General features: G+C 42.9%; 1 protein-coding gene across 4 annotated transcripts in view; it reads left to right on the forward strand.

The window, feature by feature from the left end:
• PITPNM3 (PITPNM family member 3) overlaps positions 1–23,303 on the forward strand; it is a 628,273-nt gene that overhangs the window by 452,913 nt on the left and 152,057 nt on the right. For all 4 annotated transcript variants that reach the window (XM_029612401.1, XM_029612400.1, XM_029612398.1 and 1 more), the window contains 3 exons: positions 8,155–8,344; positions 9,824–9,943; positions 17,889–18,076. In XM_029612401.1, the coding sequence (XP_029468261.1) occupies positions 8,155–8,344; positions 9,824–9,943; positions 17,889–18,076 (498 nt within the window). The remainder of the gene's footprint in view (positions 1–8,154; positions 8,345–9,823; positions 9,944–17,888; positions 18,077–23,303) is intronic.

Consider the following 23,303-nt stretch of genomic DNA (forward strand, 5'->3'; position numbering starts at 1 on the left):
ATGGATTATTGACATTAATCGCTTTTTTCTTGTTTTCTTTTTCTCATTACCTGTTGTATGAGTTGGATTTTGGCTTGTATGAATATTTGCAAAATATCAATTAAAAAAGGTTTCAGGTACTCCAGAGAACAGCTTTTCTTTAAACCGTTCACAATATGATTTTCATCTCCAACTTTTTTCGGTCAAAAGATATCAACATGAAAAACTTCAAAATTGATCCTTTTCCATGACAGCACCTCAATTATGGAACGATCTCCCTCTGTCCATTAGAGAGGAAACTGATTTGGTGTGATTTTGGTGTAAAGTGAAAACATGGATGATAACTGAACTTCCAAACTTAGACCTAGATTTATCATTTTGCTATATTTATAGCAAACCTAAAACCCGTGTTAGAAAAAGGGAGTGTGGCTAGGCAGATTTCCCATTTACTTCAGCACATAGCTATTTCACCGCAAATTGTGATCGCAATCCGCACTATTATCGCAATTTGTGGTATTGGTCAAAAACGTTTTTATCGATTTTGCAATATATGAGAGGGAGAGAGAGAGAGTCTCAACACTCAAAAGTGGGGGTCACTTTGCTATTTATAGCACTATAATAGGGTAGATTTAAAACTCGGGGTGAGGGGTCGGGGTGGGGAAGGCTTGGGGGGCAGTTTTAGCTACACCGTCACAGGTACAAACAGCACAGTAGACACCTGTGAAGATTGGATATCATTCAGAGCCCTGGGAGTTGAAAGAAAAGTATTCAACTCTCAGTGCTCCGAATACCCAATCTTCAGATGTGTCTACTGTGCTGTTTGTACCTGTGTCAATCTGTTGACTTGATGATGATGGGGGTGGGGAGAAGGTAGATCAGCTGGGCTTCTTCCTTTCTGTCCAGGAGGACACAGTCTGTGCCCTTTGGAGAGACTTAATCTGCTTCTAGAAAGCTGCAGTGTGCCACCGGGGTCTTCTCACTGCTTTTTAACATTTTCTGGGGAGCCCAGTATGTTCTTTTGGATTCATTAGCTAGATTAACGCTGATTAAATTCAGTTTCTGGTTCCTTTGGATAATGACTAGATGCCACAGTTATCATGCTGAATATTTGTTTAGGTGAAATTGCATCTTGGCTTCTTGAAAGTAAATCGGTACTGAATAGTAAAAAAGACCAAAGTTATGCACATAGGTATCAATAATATCTCTGGTTTCTATTTCCGGTCTGCTCCCAGTTGTTGACGGCTTAGTAATTAACCTACATCTGAGGCCAAAGTGTTGGAGCAAGACTTGATTCATCTTTAAATCTTGAATCACAAGTTGCCATAGTGGCACGTGATGCTTATTTGAAACTGAAGATGGTGAGACAGCTGCATCCCTTTTTAGATTTAAAAGCTCTTAAAATAGCAGTATATTGTGCTAGGCGTGTTTTGGTCATTTCAAGGGTCACTTTTATAACAACCCATAATCAAAGTAAGACTAATTTTCAAAGTGAATTTATGTGCATTAGTTAAGCTTTGAAACTTAACCTTAAGAATGTGCACAAACTAACCTACACAAAGTTAAACCTGGGGTAGGTTAATCTGCATGCATACTACTTAAAATCAAAAGTATGTGCATAAATCCCAACTCTGCTCTTCCCCCAAACTCTTTTTGTGAGCATAAAAACATGTGAAATAACCAGGTTACATGCATACTTATGCTCACAACCCCCATACAATTTATAATAACCCATGTTTTAAATGTGTAAATAGCTTTGAAAATTGCTCTCTTTATGACCATATCCCAGTTGTCTGTTTGCTTTGCATTTATAGTTGATAATTTTCTTTATTTTATTGTACATGGATCTGTATATTTCATCTGTTGCACAATGGCATAGACACAGGTGGGCCTGGTGGCCAGGAGCCCACCCAACCGGAAGAGGTCTATTGGAGTGATGCTGTCATGGGATCCCATCCCCATGACAATGAATAGGAAGGCCGGAGCTGCAAGGCCACAGCAGGATCCCATTCATGTGGCAGCGAAGAGGATGGCTGGAGCTGCAAGACTGCCATTGGATCCCATCCCCCGGTGGCAGATGTAGGACTTTGGTTGTGTAGCTTGTGCCTAATGAAAAGGCCCTTCGTGTGTGAGGGTTAGAATGAGAGCGTGAATGTGTGTATGCGGTTAGAATGAGAGCTTCAATGTGTGTATGTATGGGTGAAAATGGAAGCCTGGGTGTGTGTGTGGGATAGAATGGGAACTTGAATATGTGTATGTGGGTGAGAATGGTAGCTTGAATGTGTATATGTGGGTAAGAATGGGAGCTTGGGTGTGCAGTCTGGGTGTATAAGAATGGGAGCCTGGGTGTGCATCTGTGTATATAAGAATGGGAGCCTGAGTGAGGGTCTGCGTGTACATAAGAATGAGAGCATTGGGGGGGGGGGGGGGAGAGAGTGAAAGCTTGTGTGTGTGAGGGAGTCTGTGAGAGAAAATGTGTGTGTGTGTGAGGGAGGAAGGAAAGAAGACAATAGGAGAAGAGAGACACTGAAAAGGAATTAGGAAATGAGCAACAAGGAAAAAATGTAAAAAGAGACCAGGAACAACTGATTAGAAAAATATTGATTAGAAAAATGTGGGGCAGATTTTCAAAGGGGTACACGCGTAAGATACGCGTGTACCCCACGAAAATCTGCCCAAGCTCCCCCTGTGCGCGCCGAGCCTATGTTGAATAGGCTCGGTGGCGCGCACCAGTACCGGGATGCGCATAAGTCCCGGAGCTTTCCTGGGGGGGGCGTGTTGCAGTGGCACGTCATCCGGGGCGGGTCTGCGGGCGTGGTTCCGGCCCAGTGGCATTTCGGGGGCGTGGCCGAGGCCTCTGAAACTGCTCCCGGGCCGGGGAATCGCATGCCTGCGGCCGGCCGGCGACTTTTCAAACAAAGGTAGGAGGGGATTTAGATGGGGCTGGCGGGGTGGGTTAGGGAGGGGAAGGTGCGGGGGGGTTGGGGGTGGAAGGAAAGTTCCCTCCAAGGCCGCTCCCGCGGCCTCGGAGGGAACGGAGGCAGGCTGTGCAGCTCGGCGCGTGCAGGCTGCCAATTTTGCGCAGCCTTGTGCACGCCGACCCTGGGTTTTAAAAGATACGCGCAGCTACGTGCGTATCTATTAAAATCCGGCATACTCTTGTTTGCACTGGTCGCGTGAACAAAAGTACGCGCAGGTGTACTTTTTAAAAATCTGCCCCTGTGTGTGTGACTGAATTCAGCTCGCATGTAGTTTCTTTGTAGTAGTCCAGCTTGTTTTGTTATTCCTGTAGGTGATGTATTAATGTTCTAGGGCCTGGTGTACTTTTTGCATTGCTGCTCTTTCATAAGGTTGCTATTGTTTGAATCCTGAGATTCAGTGCTGTGATTATATGGCAAGGTTCTAAATGTCTCTCTCTTTGCAGGAGTTTGTGTTACTTCACAAAATAGCAGTGGAGGGATATTTTTTGCTGAGGTGACACCAGAATTTTTTTTTTTTTTCATGTTGTAATGTGAATTGTCATAACTCTGGTCTGCACCTATTCTGATGATTAATGATATTTTATTGTAGTTATGAATATTTCTGGCTTTCTGCAAAGAGGATTCATGAAAGAATACATTAATTTTTGTTTTATTACATGATTGGATCTGATTGTTTGCTTTCTTTGTTTTTTACATGATATAATTATGCATTTATAAACTGCAAAAAATATAAAATAAATTAATACAGATTAATATGGAATTTTTAATGCTGGTAAGTGCTTGAAATAATTGAGATAAAATATTTTAGTTTCATGCATGATGCATAATGGATGTTGCAAGCCATTGTAGGGTGCAGTATATGGCATTATTTATCAATAAGAATACAACTAGTAAGTCTCAGACCTGCATGCCTGTAGCCCACCCATGTTAATCTTATGCCCACCCAAAAAATCAATTCTGGCTGCACCACTGCTGTTGCATGTTGCATGTTGCCAGAGGTGATCACTGACTGGGAAGACTGTATAAAAATACTTGTAAGTAAAGTCTAGCCAGGACATAAAAACATAAGATATGCCATACTGGGTCAGACCAGGGGTCCATCAAGCCCAGTATCCTGTTTCCAACAGTGGCCAATCCAAATTACAAGTACCTGGCAAGTAACCAAACATTAGATAGATCACAAGCTACTTTTGCTTATTAATTACCATAATAGCAATTTATGGATTTAACCTCTAGGAACTTATCCAAACCTTTTTTAAACCCAGCAACACTAACTGCTGTATTCCCCTGGCAATGAATTCCAGAGCTTAACTATATTCTGAGTGAAAAAGAATGTTCTTCGATTTGAAAAACTATTAACAAAAATCTATCTTCTGACAACCAAGCCAAGGTACAGAAAGAGCTACAATGAAACCTCAAGCATCCAATATAGCATAGAACTGACTGAGAATGCTTTTTCCCCCCGAATATTTATTTATTGTAGAAGATAAAAAAAACCAGCAGGACTGTCTAGTCTGCCTATTTTACTTTCTTATGGCAATACAACACAGCCTGCTTGAACTTTAGCTTTATCTTCACTTTGCATTTTTTTCATGCTTTCTTGAATTTAATACTACTTGAGAATGGTTGAAACCGAGATTAACTCTAGGGTCCAACAGTGGCTCATTATACTACCATGCAAAAGATGGGCATTTGGCTATAGTCCCAGCTTCTTCTCCAAGGACCAAAGGGATGGAAAATGTTATGATGGCAACTTTTCTAGCCCATAAGAAGGAGAGATCCTAAGATATTACTCAACAGAGGGACATATCAGCAGGACTGAAGGTACACTTCTCCTAGGATTCAAAGGAAATAATACATAGATGGAGGATTTCCACACAGCACCTAAACTACTGCCAAGGAGAATTAAAGAGGTAAATGGCTAGAGCTGCAAACCAAGCTAATTGAACCTCGGTTGTAGCCCTGTTTCATCAATGTTTTTAAACAAGGAATGGGGCTAGGATTCGAAAAGTGCTGAAAGTGAAAAGGTCTCTACTACTACTACTACTACTACTACTACTACTACTACTACTCACTTTTTTTTTCACTTTAATCTTTATTGATATTTTCAATTTTTAAACAAAGTATCAACTTTGCACAGTAATATGGTATTTCACATTAGAAATTTCATAAAACAAAAGGATAACAGCATGTATAAACAATATTTTTTTCCACATTAACTACCCATTAGACCTCAATTTAAAAGGGGGGGGGAGGGTAGCATTAAGCAAATGAGGAGAAATACAGGAAATGAATAACTACTTATCACTTCTGTAGCGTTACTTGATGTACGTAGTTCTGTACAAAAACATGAGGCAGCCCCTTCTCAGCAGAGCTTCAATCTAATCAAGACAAACACAAGGGTCTGATTTTAAAAAGCATTTACTTGAGTAAAATTGGATTACTTGAGTAAATGCACTTTACTTGAGTAAGTGGGCTTTAGAAAATTGCTACGATAGTAGTTTCATTTACGCATGTAACTCCTTTGGAAAATTACCCCCAGTGTAAAAGTGTGATGGGAGAAGTAAGAAGAGAACCAGTACAGGACAGAGTCCTAAAATCCAAGTGAGAAAATAGTATCAAGGAATAGGTAATGATCAACAGTGTCAGAAGCAGCAGATAGATCAAGGAGAATAAGGATTGAGTAGAGATGTGATTTGGCCGAACCTTTTGGTTCGGCCTTTGTTATCAGCCCACCGTGGGAAATTTTGTTTCCCGTGGTTCAGGCCGATTTTATTTTGTCTACCCACCCGAAACAATAAGAAACCCGCCCCAATTTACAACAGGGGTTGTTAAAAAAAAACAAACCCAAACCCACCCCAACCCTTCAAATTTAATTAATTGCAACCCCCCCACCCTCCCGATCCCCAAGACTTGACCGACCCCCCAAGACTTACCGAAAGTCCATGGTGGTCCAGCGGGGGTCCGTGGAGCGATCTCCCACTCTCGGACCATCGGCTGCCAGTAATCAAAATGGAGTCGATGGCCCTTTGCCCTTACCGTGTGACAGGGGCTATCAGTGCCATTGCTCCTACCATGTGACAGGGGCCGACCAATGGCATCGATGGCCTGTCACACGGTAAGGGCAAAGGGCCATTGGTGCCATTTTGATTAGTGGCAGCCGACGGCCGAGAGGGGGAGATCACTCCCGGGACCCCACTGGACCACCAGGGACTTTCTGTAAGTCTTGGGGGGTGGGGGGTTGGGCAAGTCTTGGGGGGTCGGGAGGGTGGGGGGGTTGCAATTAATTAAATATGAAGAGTTGGGGTGGGTTTAGGTTTTTGTTTTGTTTTTTTTAATGTACCCTTTCTCCCCCCCCAAATACGATAAGAAAACCATACGAAATTTCATGGGTTTTCTTATCGTTTCATCGCCCTCCCAAACCACGACGAAATAGGAAATATTGTCTCTGTTTCCTATTTCGTCGCAAACAAATGCACATCCCTAGGATTGAGTAAGACTCCTTCCTCTCCATACAACCAATGAGCATTGCACATGTAAATGTAACTACTATTGTAGCAATTTTAAAAAGCCATTTACTCGAGTAAAGTGCACTTATAAGAGTAAATCCTATGGACAATTCAATGACATAAATTGTAGCAATTTTCAAATGCCCATTTACTCAAGTAAAACCCAATTTTAAGTGAATAAATGCTTTTTAAAATTAGTTCCTTTAACATTATATTTATTTATTTATTTATTTAAAATTTTTATATACCGGCATTCATGTTGCAAACACATCATGCCGGTTTACATATAACAGGGGTGTACTGTGAACAATTCAATAACCTATTTGTGTAGAAGGAAGCAGTTACAAATAACAAGGTAATAGAACTGGGAGGAGAGAAGAAAAGGGAGAGAATAACATTAGGTATAGGTATTTACATTAGTAATAACATTTTTACATGTGGAAGTGGTAGAATCTGGCTGAATAGAATTAATCGGTGTCCGGGAAAGCTTTTTTAAACAGCCAGGTCTTTAAACTGGCCCTATCTTTAAAGTTCCTTCATCATACAATGATTAAATCACTCCAGGTTGTGAAAAGGGAATCCATGCAGCAGCCAGGTCTTTAAACTGGCCCTATCTTTAAAGTTCCTTCATCATACAATGATTAAATCACTCCAGGTTGTGAAAAGGGAATCCATGCAGCAGCCCTCCAATCAGAAAAATGGTATACAAAGAGTTTTAAATAAATTGTCTGTGTCTTGTGAATAAAGTCTAATTGACTTTTGCAGGCATACCGGAAGAGCTCAAAAATGTCTGTGGTGCCTCACCTTCCCATGTCATCTTTAGCATTTTAAGAGCACAATGTAGCATACAGTTTTGGGCTTGTTTCACCCACAAATAGCTTGGTCCTGAAGTCTGGAGATATTAAGGAAGGATGAATCATTGAATCTATACATTTTGTTTTCGTTCAGAGGCCGTGCTTTTGAACATGGGGGGCAATGGTTCGTAAAGAGTTGCGAGGTCAGGTTTTAAAGCCAAGATGGGGGTGGGGAGGAATTGGTATGTTGTGTGTGGGAATTAATACGCTCTTTTACCCAAAGTGGAACTGGGCAGACTGGATGGGCCAATTTGGTCTTTACCTGCCATCATCTACTGCATTACTATGAAGAGACTGCAAATGTTGGAGTCATCGTGTTTCGGATTGCAAACACCATTTGCATTTGTTTTGGTTTTTTTTTACATCTAACCTTCTGCTTAGATCCTCTGGTTGCTGCACATCGCTACATACTGTGATGATGATTTATGCAAAATGTTTGTTTGCCCAAGTTGATCTATCCGTTCACAAATTGTTATTGTCGATGCGAGCTGAGATCACAGGAGACACTGTGATAACTTTTGCCTCTGATAAATGAGCCTCAGATAAAGGGAGAAACCGTTTGTATTTATGATTTGTGTGGAAGAATGAAGACAAATGATTCAGAAAACAGACCTAATGCATTTGCTCTTGTCTTGAGGTTTTGGAGAATGAATGGATCTTCAGAGATTGGTCCTTTTGAAATCCATATTGTTTTCATTTTTTCAATATAAAATGTTTTGTGTTTAGTGCTGGAATAATCTTTGGCGTTCCAGTTTCCAGGCTTGGCCAAAGACTCTGAATCCTCTGCTTTTCCTCACGTTGTTATTTCTGATCCCCATAATCCTTTTTTTTCAGCCTGAACCCGTACAGCTATGACGAGAACTGCCTCAGCAGCAGTGAAGACCACATCCCATTGGCTGCTTTGCCGTTGCTGGCCATTTCCTCCCCGCAGTATCAGGATGCTGTTGCCATGGTGATTAGCAGAGCCAATCAAGTTTACAATGACTTCCTCAAGTCTGCAGATGGGGCTGGCTTTAATGGACAGGTACATTCATATCAAGAGACATACCTTTATGGTTTTATGATTTAAATAAATAAATATGCAGATCTGTTTTCTAGAATGTGAAATCCAGTGTTGGCTACTGGCAATGTCCAATCTTATACTGTCGATGAAAGCAAAGGTGGGACTGGAATACTCTTACAAATGTATCAGAGCCAAAATGGACTCAAAGCTATTTTTAATAGGAGGCAATGGAATCGTCATCCAAAAGAGTTCAGGTTGAACTTAAAGAGTAATTTGTGCAATAACCATAATGAAGTACATTTTCAAAGGCTTAGAAATTAGGTGAGTAAAATTGTTAGCACGTAGAATGGCTCAGTTTTCTAAGTCGGGGCTCCCCAAAACTATCCTGACAACCCTACAACCTGTTGGGTTTTCAGGATGTCTGCAATGAATATGCATGAGTTAATATTTGCAAGCCAGTGTATGCACAATTTCTCTCATTCATTTTCGGATATCCTGAAAACCTGACTGACTGTGGGACTGACAGGACAAGTTTGGGAAGCTCCTGGCCTAAGTGGATTTTCAGCCGGCTAAAAACAACTATGCAGTTTCATGGTATATGCACTTTTTAAGCACAGTAAAAAGACACATTCCTAGGATGGAAACTTTGCATGTATGTCAAAACGTATATGACTAGCCGACCTGTTCCCATTGATTGGAAACAACATAAGGTACGTGTATACTTTTTATCCGCGTAACCATCCGATTTTCAAACACAAGCTATTGGGGGTGGGGGGTGGGTGGGTGGAATGGAGGACTGGTTTGTGTACGCAAAAGCGTGCTTGCCTGCTTGGCCAGTTTTGTGAAATTATAACTCCATTGGACTATGCTTTACTGTAACATAATCTAATCCAGATGAATAAGCACAGCAAAATGTCCATGCCAAGTACAGAAAGCTACAATTGCAGCATAACAAGAGAGATGAGATTAGGTGAAGAAAAACTACATGGATTTTAATAATTACAAAAAGTGGATCTCTTGCCCATGTAACAAAAAATGCATTTTCTTTACACCAGGTGTTTATTTTTGGAAATCATACATTATTATGTTATCAGCAGAGCATAAAAGACTCTAATGTTACCAAGCTTAGCAGTATAATGGGTGCCCTGGGTAGGGTTTTGGAATGAATCAGAAGCAATAATAGAGGAAAATATATGGGTTCATAGAGGAAAACCAGCTTAACTAGCCAAAGTAGGCCCTATCAGTGCACACAGCCTCGCAAAGAAAGAGAGGTAACTCTGCCCTATGCCATTTGTCCTGCAACCTAGAAATGGGCAAGAAAATAAGTTTTCAAACTTAGGGGAAAAATATTTAGAAGAAAGGTGTCTAGTGCTCTTTAAAGATGTGGCACTTCCTCCCTCCCCCGCCTTTGTGATTTTCTGCTTCATATAATTAAGAAACTTCTCCACCAGGGCATTCAACGTTTAAGCGGCGCTGTGATCTTCTGAATTATTTCCTCAGGTGTGCCTCATTGGCGACTGCGTGGGTGGACTCTTGGGGTTTGATGCTCTCTGCTACAGTGCCAGCACGGCTGCGGGAAGCCAGAACAGCAGCCGGAGAGGAAGCATCAGCAGCATACAGGTACGCAGGGCGGCTCTTGCGCAAAGCGGTAAAATGGGAACAAACGGGCCAATTCAGTAACGTGCGCTGGGCCCCGCGCGCGCGCTGTTCAACGCCCGTTTTGGCCGCGTGTTTTCGAGGGGCGTCTATTACCCCTTATACGATAAGGGGTTTAGCAACCTCGAAAACGAGCGGCCAAGCCCCCTGAAAATCTAGCGGCGCTCATCACGTGCAAATGCATGTTGACGAGCCCATTAGTCATTCAGCCGGGATTCAGAAAGTGAAATGTGCGGCCAATCTGCACAGGCAGGCGTCAATTTATGAGCAGCCCGGAAAAGTGTACAGAAAGGCAGAAAATACTGCTTTTTTCTGTACACCCTCCAACTTAATATCCTAGCGATATTAAGTCAGAGGAACCAAAAATGTAAAAAAAAAAAATTAAAAAAAAAAAAAAAAAATGTGCCGGCGGGTCCGGGTAGGAGAACGGATGCTAAATTTTACCAGCGTCCGTTTACCTAAACGATTGCTGTCAGTGGGTTTGGAAAACCGAAGCTCGTAAAATTGAGCATCGGTTTCCTGAACCCGCTGACAGAGCCACCTCTCCTGGGCCAAGGAGGCGCTAGAGACGCATAATCGTCCCTAGCGCCTCCTTTTAGCGCGATCCTCTCGTTTAAATATAGGATCGCGCGCCCAGGAGAGGTGGCTGGGCGCGCGTTGGGAGAGCGGGCGCTCAGCATGGACGCGTGTTCTCCCGCCATCGTTTCTGTATCGGCCTGGATGTCAGCAAAGTCGCTGAAGCCCTCGCGCTTGAAAGCAAAAAAAAAAAAAAAAGACTACAGTGCTAACATTTATAATGATCAGAGGCTATTGAAGGCATTTTACAGAGGCAATCTAAAGGCAGAAAACTGTTGGAACCCTATTGTGCATTTTTAGCGATCTGAGGGCGTATTTATTTGTTAGATCTCTAGCAGGTGTCCTTAGAGAGGTACTGTATTTTTTAATATATTTTTGTCTCTGTTTATTGCTCGGTTGCCTGCTTTTCTTGTGCCAGCCTTTTATTGTATCTATTTCTTCCCGGGAACTGGTGCTGCTTCTGCTGTGCACATCAGAACCTGATTTGGAAACCTGCTTGCCAAGAGCAATGCAGCTTTTGTTATGAAAAGGTCACAAGATGTAAATACACACTTTTCGAGAAAATTTCCGAGGACTTGGGCATCTTTTACAAGAGTGAAAATAGAGTTAACCCACTTAAGTCAATCATATGCGAGTAAGTGGATTTTTAGCTGCCCGAGTACTTCTGGCTGCGGAGAAAAGAGACATTCTGAGGGTTTGGGGGCCATTTGGGAACTACGTGCTTAAGCTTTATATTAAAAAATACATGCATAGCAGGGATGCTGCTAAAATGCATTATTTTGAAGAGTCTAAGGGTATACGAGTACTATTAGCTGCATAATTAGGTACCCAATATTCATACGCAACGTACATAGGTACCTCATGCCTGAAAACTGACTTTTTTTTGTGGGCTTAAATGTATGCAGGCACTTAGGATCATTCTTGGGGTAGGTAGGCCTACCCTCCCCCCCTGAACACCCGGCTGCTTGGATCCTTTCCCTCCTCTCATCAGGAGAGCAGCACGTCTTACCCAGGTCTGTTTCTTCCTCTGTTGACGTCAATCTGAAGTCTGAATTTGGCAGCAATGGATGCTGTGAGGTTACAGCATCCATTGCTGCCAAATTCAGTTCAGGACTTCAGACTGAGGCAGGCAGAGGAGGAGAAGGCAGATGAGAAGCGCTGCTCTCTGTCTTCTCTTGCCAGAGGGAGGAGGAGGATCCTGCCGGTAAGGGGAGAGGTGGGCAGGGGAAGACCATGCCAGGATGGGGGGGGGGGAGGAGGACAGGAGGGCCTTCGTGATTTGCTCCCCCCCAGCTCCTTCTGGCCTCGGGTCAGCCCCTGAGTGTTCCTTTGCAGTTATGGTGTCATTATTGAAAATTTAACCATATATTAAGTATAAAATGGATGTGGTTACAAAGAGGAAGGACAAAGATATATAAACATTTTTTAAAAAGGTTTCTTGCTAGACATTCACAAGAAAATGTCACAGAGGTATATATCATTTTTATTTTATATCTTGTACGGCACTTGATATTCATCCCTTTGTATTCCAGATGTTCTATTTTGCTCCCCATTTTTGCTTTGTAAATTATGCTTATCCTCATTTTAGGCAGAGCTCCTGTTAGGCCCTAGGGCCTTGGCTTGCATTATTCTACACTAGGGCATGGAGGCAACTGGAAAATGGTATTGCTCTAGGGCCAGCTGTTGTTGCAGACCAGAGGCTGGGGGTAATAACACAAGAAATCAAAAAACCTGGGGAATATTCTCTTAGCTAACACGCAGCTGCCCATTTCAAGATGTCAACCTTTCCTGTATCTTCTGAATTAGTATGTCGGGTGCTCCCATTTTGTTTGACGTTCCTGTATGCTTTCTGCAGCATGGACAGAATGCGTCTGCTGTAGAAAGATCATTTAGGCAATCCAAAGAATATATATCAACTCTAAAACTGAGTTTCTCATTTTAAAACCCCTCCCCCCCCAAAGTGGTGCATCACATAACATCTGAAAATAGATGCATACATACTTTTAGTCTACTAGCAACCTACAATAAGTTCCATTGGGCTTTTGCTATCAGGGTTGCTGGGATAAGAAGCCTATTCCTGTCTTGTGTTTGTTATTATGCAAAAAAATTGTTTTGTTTTGTATTTTCTAGGTTCAGTGCTATTTCTGTGTTGTGTTCTAGACATTTGTACAACATCTTTGCTTTTGTTTTCTGCTTATATAGATACCTGGGCTACCATATGCCACAGTACTAAATTTCCATGGAAAATCTGTGGTTTCAGTATGGCCTCAAAGCAATTAAAGCTGCTTGTGGACTTAGCAGATGATAAGACCCAGCTTTATGTACAAATATTTCTGACTTTTCTGCCCTCTTAAATCTGTTTCTGCGAATTCATATGCAAGCTGAAATAAAGGAACATTTTGAGGTTTCTGGCTCCCTAAAAAAAAACAACAATAGTTTACAAGATAGAAAGTAGATGTTAGGAAATGCAAAGGACCTGCTGGGGGTTTTGTTACTTCCCCACTGCAATGTTTTCTATAGATTAATAATCGAGAAGGTTTAAGTTTCAGGATCCTATTTTCCCTGCCCAAGGATTTTCAGCCCTTGCTGCTCCGGTGCATTCCATACCTGAGAGTCCATCTCACCGGCATCGCCATGCCTGACATGGCCCAGCCGCAGAGGTGGGGCATGCTTGCGACAGATCTGCCCATGCCCCGCCCAGACCATACCTTTGCTCTGCCTCTTTTTATAAACACTTCACTCGTGGGTACAGCAGGAGATACGCGCGCCCACGGGAGGCTTATAAAAATCCGCTCGGCCCGCGCCGGCCCAACTCGTGCATGGATCTCCTGCCTTTGGCAGCGCGTAAGGCTTTTAAAATCCAGCTGTATCAGTATAAATTCACCTGCATAACTTTTAGCCGAGCATTCAGTGAAACTTATTTGGATAAGTGCTCTGCTGAATATCTTCAGTTAAAGTTAGCCAGGTAACTTTGCCGCTTAACAATAAAAAAAAAATAAAATAAAATTTAGCAACCTATTTTCAATGCCGAGCCATTCTCCAATATCTTAAAAAAATTGTAGGAGCCAAACAGCACTGATCCCTCCCTCTATCCCCTGCTCTAAAAAAAAAAAAAATTGGAGGCAAAAATCCCCACCCCTACATTCTCAGAAGTGTCCCCAAATTAGAGGGGGTGGAGGAGAGGCTCATGAATACTAAGTGCTGGAATTGCTGACAGGTACCGGCACTTAAATATTATTATTTATTTACTTCACACCAGAGTGTAGACTGATCCCCATTCAGAACGCAGTGCTGAACTGTGATTGGCTTTTTCCCCCTATGAGCGAGTGCTGGACAGGGATTGGTCTCTTTGCTGACAGGTGAGAGACCAATCTCCGCTCAGTACTGAGTCCTAAACCAGGATTGCTTTTTGTACCCCGGCAAGGTGGGGGACGCTCAGCCCGTGCCACAGCGATGTTTAAGATAGGTTTTGCAAATCAGCTTCTGCTCGGCCACTAGCGTTTTTGGTTTTAATTAATTATCCAGCTAACTTTGAGACAACAATTTTAGCCATATCCCTGAAACACCCCCTGTACCTCCTCTTTTAATCTGGATGAATTTTGTGCGGGTAATGATTTACCCAGGCAAAATTTAAACAATGAGAGGCGGGAAATATTTAAAAGTCAGGTTTTGTCCAAGCCTTTGAAAATCCACCTCTAAGTAAATATTCCTTCTCTCCCTGTGAACATCTACTTTACAAAAAAAAATAAAAATTGGAAGCTTTGAAGTGCACAGTAATAATAGTTGCATTGATCCCATAGAAAATCTTCAGGTGGTGAAACATCTTTAATCACCAACACAAAAAAAATAAATTCTTATAGAACATTAACTGTTCCATCCGAAGACGTCTCCAAAACTCGTGCCTACCTACCATCAAGTAGAGCGATTCTGCCAGCTTGCCCCAGGTAGCTAGAATTACTAAATTTCTGATTGCTACTTTGGGGTTGTGTGCTTTCATTCTTGTCTAATGTTTGGTTGAAATTCTATCTCAAGTGCATTAACATTGACTTTACATAAAGCCCTGAAATGCCTGGACTTGAAGGAAGCAGCAGCACTTTGTTTTAGTAGGGGGAAAGGCAGGGGCTAATTATTTGTATATTTATTTGTCTTTGCATTATTGACGACTTGTAAAACCTGCCTACCTATTGTCAGGGAAAGTTGGCTGGAATTACTGATTTCTGATTGCCGCTATGGTGTTTGCTGCTGTTATAAGTGAAATGGCAGAAACGTAGTGGTATAACTAGGCTTATGTCCTCACTGTGGAAAGAGAAGGGCTGAGGATATGTTTCTGGTTGAAGCCCTCCCACCCACCTCAGTTCCTTATACAGGTTGTTAGTGGAGCAGAGGCTGAATTCCAGCAGCTTTACCCAGTTAGATGAGTGATCTATTTACCTACCATTCAATCTTAATCCTGGCTCTCCCCAAACACTTCTGTTTGTTTTGGGTGATGGTTTTGACTAGATATTAATCTCCATGGAGCAGGGACTGTCTGCTCTATGCGTTTGTACAGTGCTGTGAATATAAATGAATAATAATTGTCTTCTTTTGATGTTTATTTCAAGTATCACACCCACCAGAGACCCCAAATACTTTCTACAAATTTATAGATGTTCTGGTAGTGCGAACCAGGGCCTGTGTGGATCATTGATGATTCACTGTGGTTTCTGTAGATCTTTATTTTTGGTTTTTTTTCCTTGCATATGGCTTGGTAAATTAAGAATTTTGGGAGTGCTTTTTCTAGCTAGTGATGATTATACTTTGAATGATTGACAGATTTTAAAACGGACACACACACATAAATATCTGCACTTTTGCATGTGGCCGAGCCCTGCGCGCACATTTTCAAAATGGCCCAACCATGCGCGTAAGTGCCAATACGCGCTCATTTGCTAGGCCCTGAAAAAGGGGCAGGCCTGGGGTCATAGTCTGGGAGGGCAGAGCAGAATGGAGGCCATTGGCTGCTGAGTTTAGGCTCAATTTCAGTTGCAATCTAGCTGTCCAGCTTGTGGCCAAAATGAGGGCCAAACTTAGCCAGCTATAACATATCTGGATAAGTTTTCACCAGCTGCTTCTCCCCGCCTCCTTTTCATCTCTAGATCTTCTGTCCACTCGCTCAGGATACCTGAGGTATGCTTATCTCCACCTTGCTCCAGTGCCGATTTCTGAATGCTGCTAGTAGGTGGCATATGTACCTGTGCCTTCTAGTGGCAGGATTCAGAACTTGCTGCTAGAGCAGGGAAGAAAGAAACATTCTCCCTACCTACTGCCTCTGGGTATGTGTATGTGTTTGTGTGTGGGAGGAATGTCTGGCTCACAGTTGTGTGTGTGTGTGGGAGGAATGTCTGGCTCACAGTTGTGTGTGTGGGGGGGGGGTGGGGAGGAGTGTCTGGCTCACAGCTGTGTATGTGTGTGTGTGTGTGTGTGGGATAAGTGTCTGGCTCACAGCTGTATGTGTGTGTGTGGGAGGAGTGTATGGCTCACAGCTGTATGTGTGTGTGGGAGGAGTGTCTGGCTCACAGCTGTATGTGTGTGTGTGTGAGGAATGTCTGGCTCACAGCTGTGTGTGTGGGAGGAGTGTCTGGCTCACAGTTGTATGTGTGTGTGTGGGAGGAGTGTCTGGCTCACAGCTGTATATGTGTGTGTGGGAGGAATGTATGGCTCACAGCTGTATGTGTGTGTGGGAGGAGTGTCTGGCTCATAGTTGTGTGTGTGTGTGTGGGAGGAGTGTCTGGCTCACAGCTCTGTGTGTGTGTGTGTGTGTGTGTGTGTGTGTGTGTGTGTTTTCTCATGTGGATTGGGGTTTAGGATAATGGAACTTTCTCACATGGTTGGGGAGGGAGGAGAAGAGAGGTAGGCAAAAAGTGCAGACATAAATTTGCACCACTTCGTGGGATGATGCAAATCAATACTTGTAAATGATGTATAAGGGGGAAGTTTTCCCCCTTTGTCCTGAGAATTCCCAGTTTGACACTAGGAGTTTGATATTCAAAGGGCCGGTGAGCAGCAAAGCTGACCGGGTAACTTAGCCTGAACATTCAGCAGAGCATGGCTGGGTAAATGTTCTGCTGAATATACCCGTTTAAAATTAGAAACTTGATGGCAGAAAAATTCCATATGGCCCATTCAGTCTGTCCACCCTTCCAATCAATTTAGCATTATAATTCCCATCACTTCCTTAGAGATCCCCTATATTTATCCCATAGTTTCTTGAATTCAGATACTGTTCTTGTCTCCACACATCCACCACCCTCTCTGTAAGGAAATATTTTCTAAGATTACCCCTGAGTCTACTCCCTTTCATCCCGGGTAACTTTGGACAGCTGCTTTTCCAACCAGCCAGATATAGCTGAATATTGGCGCTCACCGGCTAAAGTTTCTACCCCTGCCTCTTTCCTGGAAAAACTTAATTGGGGCGCCAGAAGGAAATTGGAAATCTGTTTTTGTCTGGGGAGCTTCAAAAGTTACTCAGACAATGCCTTTGGACGTCGACCACTTGGCTAGCTCCCTTTAGAAACTGTGCTTCCTAGTCCATTTAATGTGAGGTTTCACTAACGTTGCATGCTCTCTCGCTGCATATCCTCAGCCTGCTGACTTTAACTGATGCCCTGTACTCAGTTTGCTTGCTTTATCAAACAAACCTGTGAAAAATCAAGGCTTCAGTTTGGAGGAAAATACCTCTCCATGGTGACTGTTTTCAGTTGACTTATGCCTTTGTCCATTTTATAATGCCCATTACCATGATAGTGAGGGATATATTTTTTTTTTTTTTTTGGTTGGGAGGGGATGGATGGGTCATGACTTGCTACCTTTGATATTATATAAGCCACTATGAGGTTTGCAAAAGGTGGGATATTAAATAAATAAATAATTTTTTTGCTTGCTGTATCATACTGTGAAAGAAATACAGAGAACCACCATTTAAGTGGCTCTCAAGATGGAAAAAACTAAAAGTTCTGTATATTGGATTTGCTGATGTTTCTAACGGTATAAAAACTTTGATTTTTTTTTTTTAAAGTGTTTTAAAACAGTCCTTGGGCACATGGCCAATATATTGTCTTTATAGGCTATTTCTCCTCTTTTATAATTATTCATTTAGGCAGGATCCAGTTAATTAACCTAAACACTCCATGTGATTCACCAGGGCTATCTTTCCTTTATTCTGGCAATAAAATACAATGGCGCTGACCAGCTGTGAATAATCATACAAGAAATGTGTAAATAAAGCTTAATTATGTCGGCTAAACCCTATGCTTGGCTTGCTTTATCATCATTCTGTTTTGCTCTTTATTAAAAGGATAATCCTGTTTTATCAGAAGACTCCAGTTCCAATCTCGCCGGTAGCAAACGCCGGAGCAAAAGTAATATTGACATCTCTGGAATATCGGAGGATGAGGCGCCAAGGCAACCGTTGCCACGGAAACAGAGCGACTCATCTACTTACGACTGTGATACCATAACGCAGCATCACGCGTTCCTGTCTAGGTAACCGGCTTTCCATTGATTTAGTAAAAAGAAAAAAAAGAATAGCAAGCAATACTGCTGAAATGAAGTTCAGCTTAGTGGAAAGGGCTGTGCAAAAGAATGCAGGAGGACAGACACAATCTGTTTATCCCACGTGCCAAGAGCATGTGGACACACAGCTGCATTCAGTTTTTTTCTAGATTGTGCCGAGGGGGGAAAAGGAGGAGGAGGAGGAGGCGTTTTAATTAAGCAGCATATCCCATTAGTGAAATAATTGCCGCTCTTAGCCGGTAGGGGTCCCAAAGAAGCGTGACAGCAGGTTATGGACCCCAGAGCTCATTATGGGAGGGGGAGAGCCTCGTGTTCGTTCTTTCCATTTTGGAGGGAGGCAAATCAGAATAACGCCCCACAGCTGAGTCTGCCGCTCCTCCAGGGATGCTGTGGGTTGTTTCTGTTCTACAGGAACATTTAGACGCGCTCGGAGAGCAAGGCAGCACATTTGAAACACGCTAGAAACAAAAAGTGAAAATTTTTTGCATATAACACACAAAAGCACAGACAACTGGTAGCGTACTGTAGGGATACAGACATCATCTCTTGAATGCAGACGCATGCTGTTTGGACTGCCTATACGTTTTCCTCCCAGTGAAAGAATTAAAGTACTTTTTTCTGTGGTTTCTCCTTTGTTTTTGTTTTTTTTTTCTTCCAGCTCATTCAGAACCCAGTACTGGGATTCTGGCAGCATGAGCCTTCATGCACAGCTATGCAGGGATTCTTCCCCTATTTCAACAGGGCTGGTCATTGCAGCTACGATCCCGCAGCCAGGAGCCATGCCCCAAAGCTCCTTCCGGAGCCCTGTATCATGGGCTCTAAATCCAGCCACCAGGGGGGAGGGGTCACCCTTAACAATGATCATGATTCCCTTTCCCACCCCAAGGGGGCTGTGGATGCTGCCTCCGCAGCACCCCCTAGCTGACCTGGGGATCGACCCTGGGACTTTCTGCAGTGGCAGTGCATAGCAGTGCCACTAATCTGCCCCAAATACACATTTTTTTTACTAATGCTGCGCTAATGTCCAATAATTAGGTTATTTAAATATTGCAAGGCAGAGTTTAACTCAATCATTAGGGGGAATTAATAATAATTATATTATTCTACACACTTTTTTTAATACAATTTATCCTAGTGCCTTCAACTTAAGGGACTCATCAAGAAGAATGTGAATCTGGTATTGGCTTTCCTGCATGCTTTGCAAAGGAATGATAGACTTTAAAAGTCAAAGGGCTTTTTTTCCCCCTACCAAAAAGAGAGCTAGCAGTGTCAGAATACTTTTATAATGCAAACTGAAAAGTCAGTCTCAAATGCAAATGTATCTGGGGTCAGTGGTAAGTGGATAAGCTGAGCTTGGTCATAAGGATTTGCCAGCAGCTGTTGATTCCATTCCATGAACCTGGGCCCCCCTTCACCCTGCCAAGCTCTGGATTTCAGGAAACGCACTGCGTGTTCAGGAGAGATATTTGCATGCATTTGCTATGACCGTCTAGTTAATTTGCATACTTTGGTTATTCTGAAATCCGAACCTGTTTGGGAGGGGGGGGGGGGAGTTGCATGTATGGGTTTTGTTTTTTTTTAGGTGGGGGAGAGGAGGGGGCTAAGAACCTAAAAGGAGAAACTCCTATTGAAAGAAAGAGATGAATGTTAAGGCAAACCATGCAGGGAACGTGTTTGAATTGACAATAAGGAATTATAATGAAGATGGTCTATTTTTATTAACCGAAGCAGCCATAATTTGTTTCCTGTAAAATATATGCTCAAGAAACCCCTCCAACTTTGGTTTGTAATGCTTTTAAAAATCATGATTTGTATTCCCCAAATCTTTGGGGGGGGAAAAAAAAAAAGATATTTTTTTCAAAATAAAAAATGAATAGCATGGGAGATTCAGGCTTCTCCTTGTCCGTCTGTCCTTTTGTCTTTTATCTGCCTGCCTATGTATCTGTATCCTTTGTGCTTTATGGGTTTTCTTTTCTGTTTGTCCTTGCTTCCTTTGTTTCGTTGGGGGTGATGCTGATAAGAGGGAAAAGCCCCAAGGTTCAGTTCTGAGAGAGCTCGGGTACAGGGCATGCTCGAGCAGTGCTGTACCCCCATCCTGACTGTTTTGTCAGGATAGCTTTAAAGGTAAATAATGCATTCTCTCGCTTCCTTTTGTTGGGGGAGGTTACAGAAGGGGGGGGGTGGGTGATATAATTCTTTGATTATTCTGTTTGCCTGGCTTCACACACCATCCTATAACCTGTTGCATTTTAAGATGAGCTCGTTAGTGGGGTGACTAGACTGAGAATGGCCAAAATCGACTTAGATTTGCTCTTCCAAATGAGGCTCGGGAGATATAATTCAATCCATAAGCTGTGCGACTCAGCACTTTGATTATGCAGTGGTTACAGCTACCTCACTGATAAACAGTAACAAAAAGAATCTCTTCTTAAAAATACAGTACTGCAATTCTGAATTGATTTTGGTCATCGCTAAATCCAATGGCTCCATGTTAACTAGGTCAGTTTTTCTGTTCTCTATACCTGCAGTTATAATGACAGCACAGGTTGCAGTTTGTGAACATAATATTAAGTATAAAATCTCTGCTCCCTTAACAGTATGAAATTGGTGAGCCAATATTAGTATATAGGGGTGTTTTGTTTTCCTTTGAAACGCAACAGATGTGTCTAATTTTCCAGCAAACTGGCAATTCCAAAAACCTGTTTTGTATAGAGGAAATAACAAAGCATCCTTACTGTAAAATAAATGGCAATTTTTGTTAGACTATCCCTTACACGTTTCTACTGTCCTTAAACAGGGGGAGGGCTATTTTCAGTCCCCTCCCCTTCATAGCTTGCAGGTCCACAGCTATTTGGTACTTTACATTTGCGGGCCTGCAAGTTGATTTTCAAAATCCTGCAGTGGTCAGAGGTGTGCAATTGGTGTAGTAGCACAGAGCACAGAAGTTTCAGGTGTGCTGTTACCTGGGAGTGCTCCAGAGGGTACTCTTCCTCCTCCGCCCACCAGCTACAGAGGGTGCTGTTCTCCATGTTTGCACAGGGTGCTGCTGGCGTTAAAGCCATCCCCAATTTAAAAAATAAAATAAAACATGTTTTTCACCTTATTATAATAATGTGTATGGCTGGGCTGGATGCTGCTGCTACTGCTGGCAGGATGGGAGGAGAAGAGGGGATTTGAATGTGAATCATGTGACAGCTTTGGAAAGGATAAACTTCCCCTTCACAGCTCCTACCCCCCCCAAAAAAAAACTGTATCAGTAGACATGGATCCACCTAATCACCCTAATTATTAGCTTGAGCAGTCTCAGGTCAGAATTATTCTGTGTGTTTTGCCTCTCATGTGTGCTGAAGAATTGTAGAGCAGCGAAGCTCCCAGGCTATGTCCAGTAATTGGAAATCTTTGATAACAGAACTAGGAATATGCAGATATCCTTGTGGGTTTCTGATTTCTCTGTCTACTGTATTCAGTTACAGTTTTGTTCACGGAAATTACTAACAAAAATACATGAAATTTTGATAGCTTCTTGTATTTATACACGCAATAAAAGACATTTCAAGTTTATATTCTTGTTATTTTGAATTTGAACTTTAGGGATTTTGGGAGAAATTACTACTTACCTGATAATTTCCTTTTCTTTAATAAGGACAGGTGGATCCAAAACCAGTGGTTATGCTCCTCTCCGAGCAGATGGAGAATGAGCAAAGCTGATGATATGGTATATATACCACTGCAGTGACATCAGCCCACCAGTATTCCATGCAAAAGCCAACTGTGGACAAACTAACAAAACTTGATTAATAACAGATAACCATTCCAGCACTGAGCTCAAACAAAGAGGGCCAGATTTTCTAACCTATGCGCAGGTGTAGATTTGTGCGCGCAAATCTACACCCGATTTTATAACATGCGCGTGCAGCCACGCACATGTTATAAAATCCGGGGTTGGCGAGGGGGTGCACCTTGCGCGCGCCGAGCCCTAGGGGAGCCACGATGGCTTTCCCCGTTCCCTCCGAGGCCGCTCCGAAATCGAAGCGGCCTCAGAGGGACCTTTCCTTTCGCCCCCCCCCCCCCCCACACCTTCCCCTCCCTTCCCCATCTAACCCGCCCCCCAGCCCTACCTAAATCCCCCCTACCTTTATTTTGCGTGCGCCGGCCAAGTGCCGGCGCGCAATTCCCCAGCCTAGCAGGCCTTCAGAGGCCTCTGGCCACGCCCCTGCCCTGGATCCGCCCCTTTTTTCAAGCCCCGGGACATATGTGTGTCCTGGGGCTTGCGCGTATCGCCGAGCCTATGCAAAATAGGCTCGGTGCGCGCAGGAATGGGTTTTCAGGTTTACGCGTGTAATATATGCGCGTAACCCTTTGAAAATCCGTCCCAGAGTGTAATAACACTAGTCTAGGGACTAAAGTAACACTTACCCGTGAAGCAGGCACGCCCTGTTTACTCCCACCATAAAGAGGTTTAGAAACCTCCAAATACCTCAAGATATGCCTCTTGACATCCAAGGGCTGTACCAGGCAATTTTCCTCTGCATCTCTTCCCCTGTCCAGAAATGGCAGGGAAATTGACTAATTTAAGTGAAAATCCAAGACAACTTTTGGAAAAACAAAGGAACAGTACACAGCAGTATTGCCCCAGGAGCCACCCATAAAAAGGGCTCCCAACATGAAAAAGCCTGCAGTTTGGAAACCCTACACACCGAACAAATTGCCATAAGAAACACCATTTTCATGGTTAGTAACTTCAAGGAAAGGCTACACATCAGTTGAACAGTGCGGCCCTGCCAAAAAATCCAAAACTAGATTAAGACTCCACAAAGGTACCGGTATCTGCAAGGGAGGTCGAAGATGCTTCACTCCTTTTAAGAAATGGGCCACATCTGGATGAGCCAACAAGGGTCCACCATTCAACTGACCTTGAAAACAGGCAAGAGCCACCACTTGTACCTTTAATGAATTAAGGACCAACCCTTTACTCAATCCATCCTGCAAAAATTCCAAAATGAGCGGGATCTTAACCAAATGAGGAGGAACCTCTTGATCTTCACCCCAAGCTTCAAACCTTTGGCAAACACACATTTGCTAAGGAAATGGAGAACTTCTCACTCTTGGCAATCACCGCAGCAGAATATCCATGCTTCAACAACTGAGCCCTCTCAAGGGCCATACCATAAGACAAAATAGAGTTAGATCTTCGTAA

The sequence above is a fragment of the Rhinatrema bivittatum genome, chromosome 8 (genome assembly GCF_901001135.1).
Source record: "Rhinatrema bivittatum chromosome 8, aRhiBiv1.1, whole genome shotgun sequence".
NCBI classification, from domain to species: Eukaryota; Metazoa; Chordata; class Amphibia; order Gymnophiona; family Rhinatrematidae; genus Rhinatrema; species Rhinatrema bivittatum.